The sequence below is a fragment of the Vulpes vulpes genome, chromosome 12, assembly GCF_048418805.1.
Source record: "Vulpes vulpes isolate BD-2025 chromosome 12, VulVul3, whole genome shotgun sequence".
Classification (NCBI taxonomy): domain Eukaryota; kingdom Metazoa; phylum Chordata; class Mammalia; order Carnivora; family Canidae; genus Vulpes; species Vulpes vulpes.
In genome coordinates, this window is record NC_132791.1 from 58619428 (window position 1) to 58635227 (window position 15800).

At 40.3% G+C, this 15800-nt stretch overlaps 1 protein-coding gene across 2 annotated transcripts; it reads right to left on the bottom strand.

The window, feature by feature from the left end:
* Positions 1 to 1198: 1198 nt before the first annotated feature.
* Positions 1199 to 15552, bottom strand: PHAX (phosphorylated adaptor for RNA export). 2 transcript variants are annotated; one of them, XM_072728668.1, is made up of 5 exons: positions 15397 to 15552; positions 12506 to 13119; positions 10050 to 10170; positions 6866 to 6949; positions 1199 to 2469 (listed from the first exon to the last, which is right to left on the bottom strand). In XM_072728668.1, the coding sequence occupies exons 1-5, from the start codon at positions 15490 to 15492 to the stop codon at positions 2200 to 2202; spliced, it is 1185 nt and encodes a 394-aa protein (XP_072584769.1). In that variant the 5' UTR covers positions 15493 to 15552; the 3' UTR covers positions 1199 to 2199. The 2 variants fall into 2 exon arrangements, with proteins under 2 accessions (XP_072584769.1, XP_072584770.1); XM_072728669.1 differs by lacking the exon at positions 6866 to 6949 and having other exon boundaries at positions 15397 to 15526.
* Positions 15553 to 15800: the final 248 nt, after the last annotated feature.

Sequence of the window (15800 nt, forward strand, 5' to 3'; positions counted from 1 at the left end):
GAGCCCCTGGGGGTGGAGGGGCAGCGGGAGAGGGAGAAGCAGCCTCCCCACTGAGCAGGGAGCCTGAATGAGGCTCAATCCCAGGCCCCTGGATTATGACCTGAGCAAAAAGCAGATGCTTAACCAACTGAGCCACCCAGGTGCCCCTGCCACTTTAAATGCCACACATTCATGTAAATTCTGCTAATTTTTCTAGTGAAAGTGATGGGCATTAACATCTGAGGCTACTTCATTTTCACCAAATGGTCCATCCTGGTTCATTTTCACCAGTAGCTGTTCCATAACCATTTGGAAACCATGGATTTCTGGATTGTGTTAGGATTACATCCTAATGTTAAACAGAAACCAACACAAGGTGTTTTTCAGCAATCTATAACGTATCATTAACACATCTTGTATTCTTTTTTTAAAAAAAGATTTTACTTATTCATGAGAGACACAGAGAGAGAGGCAGAGACATAGGCAGAGGGAGAAGCAGGCCCCCTGCAGGGAGCCTGATGTGAGACTCAATTCCCGGACTGAGATCACGTCCTGAGCCTAACGTTCAACCACTGTGCCACCCAGATGTCCCAACACATCTTGTATTCCTAACCTGTACTTTTACCAAACAGTAATAAAACTTTGAAAATATCTAAATAACAAACATTAAACAAAATAATTCTGCAGAGGGGCACCTGGGTAGCGCAGTGGGTTAAGTGTCTGTCTGCTTTCGGCTCAGGTTATGATCCCAGGGGTTCTGGGATTGAGTACCTCATTTGGGGGGGGGGGGGATTTGTGTGTGTGTGTGTGGGGGGGGGTCCCTGCTCTGCAGAGATTCTGCATCTCCCCCTCCCTCTGTCCCTCCCACCCCTGCTTGTGTTTCTCTCAAATAAATAAAATCTTAAAAAAATAAAGTGGCAATTAAAGGAACGTTATCTTTCCCAATGTATTACACTTTTAAAATCACCCTTTGTGAATAATTTCAGTAACAATATTCAGCTACCTATTCAAAATATTTTTCTTCCCTTGGTTATAGCAATTTTATACAAGAATATCTGAGATTAAAAAAACAGTCACTGGAGGGATGCCTGTCTGGCTCAGTCAGAGAAGCATGAGATTTGTATTCTCTGGGTCTGGAATTCAAGCCCAGGATGGGTGTAGAGAATACTTAAATAAATAAATGTTAAAAAAAAAAAAAAAAAAAGTCACTTGAAGCTCATTAAGGACTGCCCAAAATCCAATTTTATTTGTGCATTCTTTAAGAATAAAAAGCAACCAAAAGCCATTTTCTTCTTATTTTCCCACTTACACCCTTAGATCCAACTTCAATGACTATATATTCCAGGAACTACAGAAAGACTTTAAGTGTGGTCTGTAAAGAATTTATAATTGCTTCCTACATATTTTTGCTTAACCTATTTTATAAACTATAGTGAACTCTCAGAGCATCTTCACTACCTTTCTGTCCTTCAATAAAAACGAATAATTTGACACTTCAGGCAGATGTAACATTTTTAATACCCAACTTCCTTAACATAAGGTAAAACAAACAGTCTTAGGCAGGCAACCACTGTCAAGTTTTTTAACATCCATGGTAATTGCACAGGTATGGATCACATTCAACATTTAGTATATGATCGAATAATTAAAAAGAAGTAACAAACAAAGTTAAGAGCCAAAACTTCTTTGAAAAGCTTCCAATGTTAATTTACTTCTGGCTAAGTGGTAAGAGCCATCAGTATAAAATTATTTTAATTTTTAGTCTCTGTCCTTAAAACTGCCTAAAAGTTCTTATTAGAACACAGAAAAACTAAATTTGAGCACATCTGTAATCTTAACAACTTATGTGTCTTATTAGGATCTTTTAATGGAATGTTTTGAAACCAATCATAATTCACTTGCGAGGATTAATCAGAAAAAGAGAATAAATTTTTGAATGGCATGTCATAATGACCTAGACAGAAATAATTATCAACTAGTAATAACTAACACATGCACAGACTGAGAAATTAAATTCTCTGCTATATTATAAAGTATTTTGTGAGACATGAGAAATATTTCTATCCATAACATTCATCGCCCCACAAATTCAACTTTAAACAAGACAACAGTTCTTTCTCTCCAGATTTTTATGTTTATCAGTGCAAAGTAAAACAAAGCAATCTCAGTAGAAATGGCTTATTACAAGTAATTCTAGAAAGGCTTATTCCTCCAAATATACTAAAAGATGTCCAAATCATTAGAATGATCAACCTCAATGGCTTCTTCTGGGTCCAATTTTGTCTCCCCGTGGCCTTCCTGAGGCTCGTCCAGAGAGGCCAGGGCCTCATTCGTATCACTCGCGAAAGTTTCTCGTGATGTATCATCATCTTCTTGAAAATTTAGATTTTTAATAGCTTGTTTCATCTTTTTTCCCAACACTTGTGTTCTCCGCTTTCTAGCAGCCTTTTTATTTTCATACTCCTTTTGATTTTCAATGTAGAAAATGTCCTACAATAAAGAAAGGATTTGAAGTAAAAACTACCATTTACTTAACATTTATTAGAAGGCAGGCCCTAGATTTATGTTCATCATCTCCATTTCTCACAAAAAAACAAATATTATTAGACTCCTAATAAGACACTGAATCCAAGACAGCAGATAAGTCTCCACTGCAAATAGAGGATGAAGCTGTAATTCAAACTCAACCTCATGTCAGTTCCAGGGCCCATGCTTATTCAAGCATAACCCATCTCTATATATCCAGGTTTCCTAAATGGGAAGATACGGTAGAGAAATCATGTTGCTCAGGATTTAAATAAAATATAATTTGTCACAACAAAATGAATTCTTTGGTTTACTAACTTTGAAATGTCATCATAAGCATACATGACTGCACATGCTAAGAAACCAAGCCATGCCTGAAGAGTGTGACTAAGTATGATCACATAACCTACACAATGAAAAAAAATCCATCCCTGAAAAAAAATTACTGTAATTAACATGAAGACTGTAAATCTGTCAAAAACTTATACGATGAGGCATAAAAATAATATAGTCAGCATTGGGATATATCCCAGGATGTAGAAAATGGATTTTATAGAAGAAAAATGAAATTGTTAGTATAGTATTTGCACCTTGGCAATCTGAAATCTCCAGCTCGATCACTGCTGTGGCAGTCTGCTATGTGCACTGCAGGATGCTTAGCAGCATACTTGGCCTAATAGATAGAGATCTATTAGCATAGACCCCTCCCCCCCAACTGTGACAACCAAATACATCTCCAGGCATTGCCAAATGTCCTCCAAGAAGCAAATCACCAGTGGACGAGAGATGCTCAAGAAAACGCATTTCAGTAGACTACTACATGGAAAAACGTAAAATGACATCTGGGAACCTTGATATGACAGAAGTGTAATTTCAGACAGCACAAAAAGAAAAGGAGGCCAGGAATCTAGAGAGAAGGCCAAAATGACTATGCTAGGGCAGAGAAGGTTCAAAGGCTTATAACAGAGGCCAGGAGAGGCAGAACACACTTCTGACAGTCTCTGATCTTCTGGGAAGGGACTATTAAAAGCTATAACGAGGTCAGTCCCTCTGATATTCTTAAAGCGCACAAATCACAAATCCTTCTTGTTTATAAAAAGCAATGTGGAGGGATCCCTGGGTGGCGCAGCGGTTTGGCGCCTGCCTTTGGCCCAGGGCACGATCCTGGAGACCCGGGATCTAATCCCACGTCGGGCTCCCGTTTCATGGAGCCTGCTTCTCTCTCTGCCTGTGTCTCTGCCTCTCTCTCTCTGTGTGACTATCATAAATAAATAAAAATTTTTTTTAAAAAATCCATATTTAAAAAAAAAAAGCAATGTGGAGAATGGTGAAATAAAGGGGCCCTCCCCTATAATTTATGCTAAATAGTTACAAGCAATGTACAGAATCAGCAGAGGAAGGAGTAAGAACACTGAAACTAAGAGGACAAGGGAAAGTTTCAGAAGATGAATGCTTTGATAGAAGGAGGAATAGAAGTATTTGCTAAAGAAATGACAAGGCTGGGGGTGGAGAAGGAGGGTACATGTGTAAGTGGAAGAAGGACAAAAAAAGGGACTTCAGGGATCCCTGGGTGGCGCAGCGGTTTAGCACCTGCCTTTAGCCCAGGGCGCGATCCTGGAGACCCGGGATCGAATCCCACGTCGGGCTCCCGGTGCATGGAGCCTGCTTCTCCCTCTGCCTGTGTCTCTGCCTCTCTCTCTCTCTCTGTGACTATCATAAATAAATAAAAATTAAAAAAAAAAAAAAAAAAGGGACTTCAGGTAGGTATCATTTACTGAATGAGCACATTTATATGCCAAGCATTGCACTAAAGATTCTTCATTCTCACCAGAACCTTATGAAGTGGGTATTACCCTTCTTCACAGATGAGGAAAGCGAGAGTGCCTGCTTCAGCAGTGCGTACACTATAATGGGACAAGGAAAGTAAGGCACAAGATTGCAGAGCTAACGCGTGAAAAGTAAAAAGTGTAAGCTCATATATTAGTTCTCCAAATTCACATTCTTAAAGCCTACTGTGTTGCCTTCACAGAAGTATGACAGTGCACAATTTTTTCAACACAGTCTACTTACCCTAACAGAGGAGAGATCCAAAAGAAGCTGCAAGGGGAAGTATTTCCATCTCACGGGGAAGCACATCCAAACATCTCGATAAGAACAATTCTAAGTAGTACAATCCTTGGCAATACTAAGCAGAATTATAATGTTTCCCTTTTCCCTCTAAAGACATCAAGCTCTATTAAAAAGGAGTGGCTTTCCATAGGTTCTCAATCTGCTCCAGGGGATTAGAGTTTCCTCTAATAACAAAAGTACTCAATCCATGCACATGAAGAAAATTTGGAAAAACACAGAAAAATCTTCTAAGCCAAAACATTTATAATCCCCTGGAACAGATTTACGTATCAATTAATTGTCCCATGCTTCCTTTTTGTTCTAAATTTGTACTTTGCCTTTTTAAAAAATTTGACATTATTTCATTTTTCTCTTTTTCTTAAAAGTGCTTCACAAAAGTAGAGGCTACAACATAGTCATTTTTAAAATGTCCCCCTTGGTCAACACTCCTATATTACTAGATTTCCAAAAGTTTGTTGCTATAATGCAAAGTTTCTGGTAACTTAACATAAACTACTAACATTAAAACCTTGGGACACCTGAGTGGCTCAGCGGTTGAGCATTAGCCTTCAGCTCAGGGTGTGATCCTGGGTCCAAAGATCAAGTCCCACATCAGGCTCCCTACTGGGGGCCTGCTTCTCCCTCTGCCTATGTTTCTGCTTCTCTGTGTCTCTCATGAATAAATAAGTAAAATCTTAAAACAAAAAAATACCCAAATTTTGAAAGTTAGAGAATTCTTTTTATCACATCATCCTATTTCTCTGAAAAGCATGATATTTTACTATTAATATTTAATATTACCTAGAATAATGCTCCTTTTCAGTGTACACTTTTTGTTAGGGATTATACCGGGTGAAGAAGGAGAAGTAAGCAGTAAACTCTGTTCTACTCAATAGGTGTGTCCCCACAGAAAATTACATTGTTACATATTTATCAAAGTCATTGTTCCAATGAGGAAAAAAGGGCAGTTGTGGACTAGAGATTTCAAATGTGCAATAACAGTAACATTTCCTGTAGGAATTTCAATAAAGATTTAAAAAAATAACTGGACGTGGACAGCCTGAAAACTCGAAGGAAAAGAACCTAACATTCAGCAGCTGCAAAATAAACTCACACAGAATGTAAGCTCAAGAGAAGTGGCTTTTATTTATTTGTCTTCATTAGCCTTATAAATGGCTAAACTACATTCTCTGTCCTATACTACCTACTTTTACAACACAGAGAATAAAGCTGCTCACGGTATCTGTGTTGTCTTCGTACCACCTCTTTCCTATGCAAGAAGCAAGTTCTCAATCTTGATTGTATCTGCTAAACGCAATCATGTTCCTTAATTCACAAATTAAAAGATAAATTCTGAGCTGTGAAAATCTCACACTGTAAAAGAACTCCCATATTGGACCTTCTTTACTAGAATGCAAAAATGATTAATATTGTCCAATCTAGCTTCTAGCTTCTTTTTTTTTAGCTTCTAGTTTCTAAGAACTACTGGAGACAGAGGAATGAATAAAACAAATTCATGAGGAGACAATGACCAGAATGTGGTACATTCTATTAGGTAACCATCTCAAGACTCTTCAAAAGGTCTAAATCATTGCAGAAAACGGGGAATTAAAAAGCTCAAATAAGATACAACAAATGAAATGTGGAAATCTAGATAGTATCTGGGTTTGGAGGAGGCAAAAAGGTAGACAACACTTTCTTGGGACAACTCAGGAAACTGGAATAAGGTCTAGGTATTAGATGATACTATGAAATTGTTTATTTTTCTCTTAGGTGAAGCTATATAGGAAATTGTCCTTATTGTAAACAGATACTTATTGAAATAATTAGGGCCGAGTGACATGATTTTTGCTACTTATTACCAAATGGTACAGAAAAACAACTCTAAGGTAAGAATCTCAAAATACTAACAACCCCTAAATCTAAGTGCATGAAGTCATCCTATTATTCTTTCATCTATCCTGCATGTTTGAAATTTTTCATTAATAAGAGATTGTAGGAGGGTAGTAAAAATAATGGCGGGCTAAAAGACCAGGAAAATGGACATAAAGGAAATTGTGACCTTGGCTTGTAAAGGGAACAAAGAGGAGGCATACGTTTTACTTGAAATGAGACAATGACAGAATTGGTCAATTTAAGGCAGAACACGTGATGGGGATTTAATAGAATATGAAGCAGAAATGAAATTATGGGAAAAAAAAGAAATGAAATTATGATAGATCTTAGAAGTCAAGGATACTATAATTTTTACCTTAATTTGTTCCTCGCTAATACTAGGAGTATTTTTCAGGAGATTCAGGAAAACTCCACCTGGTGTTCTTCTTCGACTACCATTCTACGAAAAGAAACAGAAAAGGATACTGTATAGACTCTTCCTATGAATAGTCTAAAAGCATCTTTTAAACAGATAGGTACCTAAAGAAATAATAAGATCTACCCTGATACCACAGTTTAACTGCAAAATCCTCCTCTCTTCTCCATCCCTCCACATGATCTTTTTTTTTTTTTGTGATCTATCTTTTAACATGGTATTTATCACTTTCTAAAACACCTGAAGATATATTTATTCTTTATATATTGTCTCCTTCCCACTGCCAACTACAATGTAAGATTGTTGTTGTCCAGAACAGTGCATAGCACACAGCAATAAATAATCATACAAGAAAAATGTCCATTAAAAGAAAGTGAATTTGGACTTGTACCATTCCAACACTAGCTCACTACAAGAGAAACTTTTATCATTACAGTATTAAGATACTAACGAATCTAAAACTTTCTGTTCAACTAAACAAAAAGCTAAGTACCTTAGCAGTGACAAAGGTGCCAGGACATTCATGATTATTGTAATTTGTTTTGTTGTCAACTTCTGTTTTGAATTTTTTAAAGATTTGTTTATTTGACAGAGAGAGAGAAAGAGAGCAAGCGAGCACAGCAGGGGGAGAGGCAGAGAGAGAGGGAGAAGCAGGTCCCTGCTTAGCAGATAGTCCAATGTAGTTCCCCCATGGGCAGGAAGTGGGGGAACAAGCAAAATAGGTGAAAGGGTTTAACAGGTACAAACTTCTAGTGACAAGAGTTCCGGGATGATGACCTGAGCCCAAGGCAGAGGCTTAACCAACCGAGCCACCCAGGCAACCCTGTTTTGACTTCTACAGAATCTATGTTCACAAGCTATTTCCTCAGCCAGTGCTATCAATTCTAACTGGTCTCTTTTCTCTTCATTTCCATAACATAATATTGATTTATTACTCTCATGTGATGTTACTTTTCAGATTCATGAGGAGCAAAGAAGATGCCATTCAAACTTCATCCTCACCTTGTGGTGAAAGCTGAATTAAATGAGATCTCCAAAACCACTGTATGGGATAAAATACCACTGCCTGTGATCTGGCCCTAACCAAAGTAGTGCTCTTTCTGCCATTCTCAAACAGTGAAGTGTTTCTTGCTTCACATCTTTCAGAGTGACTAGTATAAAGACAAGAAAAAACAAATGTTAAAAAAGAAAAAAAAAGAAAAAAACAAATGTTGGTGAGAATATGGAGAAAAGGGAATTTTGGTGCATTGCTGGTGGGACCGTAAACTGGATAGCCATTATGGAAAACAGTATGAAGTTTCCTCAAAAAATTCAAAATAGAAATACCATATGATTCAGCAATCCACTGCTGGGTATTCACCCAAAGAAAGCATAAACACTGATTTGAAAAAACATATGCACCCCTATATTTACTACAGTATTATTTAAAATAGCCAAAATATGGAAGCAACTTAAATGTCCAATGACGGACAAAGATTATAGAGATATATATATATATACACACACACACATATCACATTATAAAGGTCATATATATGTATGATGAACTACCACTCAGCTATAAAAAAGGATGAAGTCTTGCCATTTACAACAACATGGATGGGCGTAGAGAATATTATACTAAGTGAAATAAGTCAGAAAAGAGTAAGCCAAATGCCAGATGAATTCACATATATGGAACCTAAAAACCCAAACAAACTTGCTTACCAAAAATCCAAAAACAGAGTCATTAAATACAGAGAATAAACTGGTGGTTTCCAGACGGGCAGGAAGTGGGGGAACAAGCAAAATAAGTGAAAGGGTTTAACAGGTACAAACTTCTAGTGACAAAATAAAGTCACAGGGATGGAAAATACAGCATAGGGAATATAGTCAATAATATTGTAATAACTTTTGGGGCGCCTGGTGGCCCAGTAGGTTAACTGTCTGCCTGAGGCTCAGGTCATGATCTCAGGGTCCTAGGATTCACGCTTCCTCCTCAGCAGAGTCAGCTTCTCTCCCTCAGCTCCTCCCCACCACTCATGCTCTCTCTCCCTCTCAAATAAAGAAATAAAAATTTTTTAAAAAAATCGTAGTAACTCTGTATGGAGATAGCTGATAACTATACTCATTGTGGTGAGCTTTTCTGTAAGGTGTATAATTATCAAATCACAGTTATACAGCTAAAATTTTATGTCAACCATACTTCAGTTAAAACATCGGAAAGGAAAATGGCAAAGTGTAAAGGAAAACAAACACTAAAGTGTTTCTCAAGCCTTTTGTTTACTGTAGTTTCCCCTACCCCAGGAGCCTTTGCAGATTTTTTCCTATCCACCCCACCTTTTCCTATCCACTCTATCACCCATTGAACTTTAATACTCACAGATACACTGTATATATATATCTGTGCTTTATACATATACATGTGGGTTTTTGTGTGTGTGGTTTTTTTTTTTTTTTTTTTTTTTTGGTCCCAGAACCAATTTTTAAGAATCCATGAATTAAACAAACCATATACATGTGGGTTTTTGTGTGTGTGGTTTTTTTGTTTTTTGTTTTTTTTTTGGTCCCAGAACCAATTTTTAAGAATCCATGAATTAAACAAACCAAAAGCAACATGTGGGTTCGTCATGTAACTACGGGCTGGGCACACTGTGCTAAGTATGTCATGCACATCATCCTGCTCAATCCTTATAACATAGGATTAGTCCCCAGTTTGCACCTTTGAACAAGACGCTCTCTGAGAAGCCAAATAATTTAGCCAAATCTCATACCTAGTAAGTTGCAAGCCCAGAATTCAAAAGAAGGTATTGCAAACTCCAAAACCTGTATTGTTAAAATTTTAGTTTTCAAGTCCCCTCCAGACTGTTTTCCTCAAATTTGAGCCTGTAGTCTCAATGAATTCTATAAGAGATCTGCTGTTGACTGTATACTAATGGGACAAATTTATGTATGGCTTTTGTAAGGTAAGTAATAATTGGAAAAACAAACTATATAGAATTTTTAAATTCAGTTTTCTGAAATCTGAACCACACTGTAACACACTGATAAATAAGAGATCCTACAGAGACAAGTTATTTTGTTTAAAAAAAAAAAACACATAAAACACAATATAAAATGGAAACAACAAAGCAGTAAATCTTACCATTATAAAAAGGCCACCATTTTGTTCAACTTCAGCAGTTTCCATCAGAAGTTCAATCGCCTTTTTGTTCCCAATTATCCTCACTACTCGTGCTATCAGATCTTTCTTTGGTTCCTGCAACCTGATAAAGAGCAATTCCAGTAAAGCAATGTTAATCTCTTTATTTGTTGTATAAAGTTGAAGAAATGTACCTTTGTCTTCAGTTTAGTCCCTAAGTGGAATCAAAATCCTATTCTGGTAACATCTGCTTTGAAATCTTTAGTATTTAACCTTAGAGTCACTGACATGACAAGACCTCTACCCTCAGTCACCAAGGAGACAGTGAACTCAAGGTTCCATCTCAAGTCTCACAACTGGCCTTTTCATTTTGCCGTAATGGATTATGATGAATTTCAAAACGAATGTGCACATCCAGAAAGGGAAATGCAGGCCTAAAAGCAAAAGAAGTTAAGTCCACTCTTGTCAAAACAGGCAACAAACATACATTATGATTTCAATTATTAGGCCTAGAAGTTGATTCTCCTAACTCCAGAGACGTGTGGGAGCTTTAAAGTGGATATGATCTTTCTCAGGCTCTCTGCTACAGAACAAACTATCATTTAATTTATTGATGACGTGACGTCTGGGTGGCTCAGCGGTTTAGCACCTGCCTTTGGCCCACAGCGTGATCCTGGAGTCCCGGGATTGAGTCCTGCGTCGGGCTCCCTGCATGGAGCCTGCTTCTCCCTCTGCCTATGTCTCTGTGTCTCTCTCTCTGTCTCTCATGAATAAATAAATAAAATCTTTAAAAAAAATAATAATTTACTGATGACTTACTGTAGGATCAGCACAATCCTAAAAACTTTGCATGCATTATCTCAGTTAATTGTCTCAACAGAAGTAGGTACTTATTTTCATCTTACCATTGAGAAGTAAACACACAGAAAGCATAAGTAACACTTCTAACGTACAGTCCACATTCCACAGAAATGAGGGATGATTAATATGGAAGCTGTACCAGTTCTCCAACTAGACCTAGCTTCCTTGCTCCTTTTCAACAAAAGGCAGTGCATTATTTGGAAAACAGCACTAGACTAGGAACAAAATGAGGTTTAGTTCCAAATAGGACTTAAAATTGTGACTTTGGACAAGCTGTATTTTTTTTTTTTTTTTAAAGATTATACTCACTTATTCATGAGAGACACACAGAGAGAGGCAGAAACACAGGCAGAGGGAGAAGCAGGCTACCCACAGGGAGCCCGATGCAGGACTTGATCCCAGTACTCCAGGATCAGGCCCTGAGCCGAAGGCTGACACTCAACCGCTGAGCCACCCAGGCATCCCTGGACAAGCCATATTAACTATGGGGTCATAGTTTCCTTATCTGTAAAGTGAACATTTTGGTTTACAAAATCTCTAAATTCCTTTCCAACACTCAAATTCCAAACTCACTGTGTAGGTTAAAAGTCCAGTCCTACCATTGACAGGCTGGCCTGAAAACTAAATACTTGTTTCCATACCAGCAATATTACTCTTGAACCATATATGTTTTCAAATCTGTGATACTGTTCATTAATGACTTAGAGCTAAGAAAAAGTTAAAATTGTACTTGTTAAAAGAAAATAAAAAAGAAGTATCAATTTACCATGTACCAAGAAATTCAACTTCTAGGTACTTATCCAGGAAAATTTAAAATACACGTCCTAGTATCTGCATGTCAAAGCTCATAGAGCATTATTCATAATAGTCAAAAGGTGGAATAATAATATGGACATTTTTATATGTATATAAATAAGAATAGTAAGTAATGATGTCTACTACAAAATGGACAAATCTCAAAAACATTTCACACACAGACCACATACTGTATGATTCCATTATTACAAAATACCCAGAAAATGCAAATTCATCCCAAGAGAAAGTAGGTTGGCAGTTATCTGGGATAGAAACAAAGAATAACTTTAAATGGGAATATGGTCAGGATGGATCTATTAAGGTGATGGAAATGTTTTTAAAAGTGGTCTATGGTGATGGTTTTAAAACTGATAAATTTACTACGCAATCAATACCCAAAGTGGGTCACTTTATCATGTGTACAAGATGCCTCAATAAAGTTATAAATGTCCATGAATGTTTGAAATCACTAAAAACAAACAAAACCCAAAACCCATGATTGAAAAAGATATGCTTTGATCTAAAGAGCTCCAAAGCACTAAATGGCAAGAGTCACCAAAAGTTCATTAAAAGCAAAAAAAAAAAAAAAAAAAAATCATAAAAGCTTTCAAAATTCATTATTTTCTTAGGTCTCCCAATTTAAGGAAATACAGATACATTCCTATAACCAAGTAGGCCCATTCCTAAAATTAAAAAAACTCAAAAAGAAACATCACCCTTCATGCATTTGGAATTATTTTATTTCCTATAAGCGGAAGACAGTTCATCAAGTGCTCATTTGTAGGCCAAATTTTAATGCTCACCTGAAAGAAATTTCATCAGCCACTTTCTCTTGCGCATCATCCTCTGTGATCTCATACCGGCCTTTATAGTTCATTTCTAGTCTGTCCCCTAGTCTGTCTTTGACAGGTCGTTTCCGTTTGAGATGACCTTGCCCATTTTCCTCTTCCTTTGATCCCATTTTTTTGCCACCATGCATATATTCATCCAGCTCTTTGTCTAACTCTTTTGTATGTTCTTGAGATTCCCTCTTAAGTTTCTTAGCAAGCAAATAATTGTAAGTCTCAGATTGTCTGCTTTTGTCAATAGTACCCTCCATTCCCAAGATACCAAGTTCAGTAGCCACTGCATCTTGATTCTGTTCTTGTAGCACAGCACCCCATATATTGTTAACTTTCTTTCCTCCAGCAACAAGAGGTTTCTGGCTGCTCTGGCCAAACTGAAAAGGCTCTGGCTTTGGAGGAGGGTTAAAACATTTCTGTCGCTTGCGCTTCCAAAGGGAGCTATCATCATCTGAATCAGAAAAACTCTCTTCACTTGAATCCACGCTTTTAACAGTTCGATAATGTGATACTGGTACACATGGTGTTGCAGTACCCTGGAAGGGTCTCACGGTGCTGTCCCCACCTAGTGTTTTCTGTAAATGAAAGGAAATACAGTAAATTCCAAGAAACACATTAACTCCACCTACCACGTGCTATTTTATTAAAAAAAAAAAAATTATTTAAGAATTCAGCTGGACCACCAAAGCAGAACAATCCTCAATGAATCCCTGAAACCAATCCACTCCCTACTTTTCTAAAGTTCCACATGGAATTTGCCATTTCAAAACCACAAATTCTTATTTCTAAAGCGAATACAGAACTTAGTTCTAAAGCCTCTTTCTAAAAACTTATCAAAGGTCTTAATTCCCACGTCAGAATGTTTTCAGTTATCGTCAGAATATTTGAAAACGACATGCACAGTAACTGTTAGTAGCAGTTGTGAAAATTAAAAAAGGAACGTCACTAAATAGGAGTCAATGGGCTGGAAGGAGGAGTTCTCCTGCGCTATCAAAGGAAAAGACCTGGCATTGCATCTCCGGCGGGAAGAAGCCCATACCTTCCTACCACAGCAAGAGGAAGATTTTCTTCCAGTCTGACAACAGCCCAACCAATGAGACTGTCCCAACACAGCCAGTGAAAGGGCACCATACTTTAAACTCTCAGTTTACTCCAATGAACTTTTTTTTTTTTTTACAGCCCTTCTCAATTCCTCCCCTTCTTCTATAAAAGAGCATTCTTCATAGTTTCCCATTTGTCTATGGTTTTGCCCTAGCTTGCTAGTTCAAAGCTGCGATTCTCTGTTGTTCCAGAATAAACCCTATTTTGCTAAGATAACTGACAAGTTTTATTTTAAAGGTTAACCCAGTATGTTTCCTTTCTTTCCAAACATGCCTTTCTAGCATCTGGACACATCCCACTTCCTTTACACAGTTTAGTGACCACACTCTTTTGAGAGTAGATACCTAACTATGGGTAAAAACCCCTAACATACTACTTTTAAACCTGCGCAGTCCATAGCATTAAGTTTACCAAGTCATGGGTCAATTTATGGAAAAGACTGAAAACCCAAACTGAAACCTTCCTATCAATTTCCTAAGACGAACACGTTGGGGGGCGTCTGGGTGGCACAGTTAGGCAGACAACTCTAGGTTTGGGCTCAGGTTATGATCTCAGGGTCATGAAATCAAACCCTACCTTGGGCTCTCCACCTTAGCGCCGAGTGGGCTTGGGATTCTCTCTGCCTCCCCTCTCTCTCTTTCCCTTAAGGAAATAAAATCGGGATCCCTGGGTGGCGCAGTGGTTTGGCGCCTGCCTTTGGCCCAGGGCGCGATCCTGGAGACCCGGGATCGAGTCCCACGTCGGGCTCCCTGCATGGAGCCTGCTTCTCCCTCTGCCTATGTCTCTGCCTCTCTCTCTCTCTGTGACTATCATAAATCAATAAAAAATAAATAAATAAGCTTAAAATTTTTTTTAAATAAAAAAAAAGAAATAAAATCTTTAAAAAAAGGGGGGGGGGAAGAAAAGGTACATCTTTTCTTCGTTGTACCAAACGAAGTGTTTGCTATGCTCCTATTGTGTGCTGGACACGGAGGCAGGAGGGGGTGATTTAAGTCCATAAAGAGGCAGTCATCCTCTTTAAGTCATCTTAAAGAGGCATTTAAGAGTTGCCAGGCATTCCTGTTCACTGTACGGCTCACGGCATCCCTACAGACACCCTATCAGTGGCGGACTCATCACTCCTCTTCATACAAATTGGGGCCCGAGGCTCCATCACCTGCCACTGGTCACACGGCGGCGGCGCCAGTTTTCGAACGCCGGCAGCCCGCACGAGGCCCGCACGAGGCCCGCCCTGGGCGTCCGCCCCTCCGCAGGGCCATCAAGACAAACCCCCCTTCTGGAAAACCGGGAAGGGAATACGAAACCCGGTGCCACATTGTTGCACGGCGAAGCCAGGTCTGATGGGATCCTGGAAAACCAGGCCCCCAAGCAAACGAGGAACTCCATCCCCCGCTTTCCGGTCTCCCTACCGGCTCAGGGCGGGAAGGGGCGCCCGCGGCGTTTCTGCCCGCCGTCCCCCAGGTTCTGCGGTTGCAGCAAACCTGCGAGGCCGGAACCACCTACCGACCCAGCCCACGGCGGGGGCAGCCCGGAGGCCCAGAAAACCCGGAGCCGCACACAGTCACGGGCGGAGAGACGGCCGCACGCCTCGCGAGAGGCCGGGTCCGGGTTCCGACGGGCCTGCGCCCCCCCCCCCCGCCCCCGGCCCCGAGGCCCGCGCGCCCCGCCCGGCCGGGGACTCCCGCCGCCCGCCGCTCACCGCTCCCGGCTCCCGGCCCCGAACTGCCCGCCGCCGGGCCGTCCGCACTCACCGGCACCTGCAGCGGCCGGTCGCTCGGTGCGACCGTCATGTCGGAGTCCGAGTCGGAAAGCTGCCCATCCTCCATGTCGCCGGCGTCCTGCGCCATCTTCCCGCGGCGTGGCCCGGCGCGGCGGGGCGGGGCGAGGCGGGGCGGGGCGGGGCGGGGCGCGGCGGGAGAGCACTTCCGGCGGGGCGGCGGGCGGGGCGGCGGCCGCGGCTGCTCGGGCGCCCCCGCGCGGGGCCGCGGCGCCAGCCTGCGCCCGCCTCGGGGGCCGCGCAGCATCCTTGCGAGCTGCGCGCCGCGTGCACGGCTCCGGGAAAACCAGTCTCCTGTTTCCCCAGCGCTTGGGCGCGTTTTCTCCCGAACTTTGTTTTTTTCCGAGCCGACCGAAAGCGGTGCATGGAGAGCGGGCG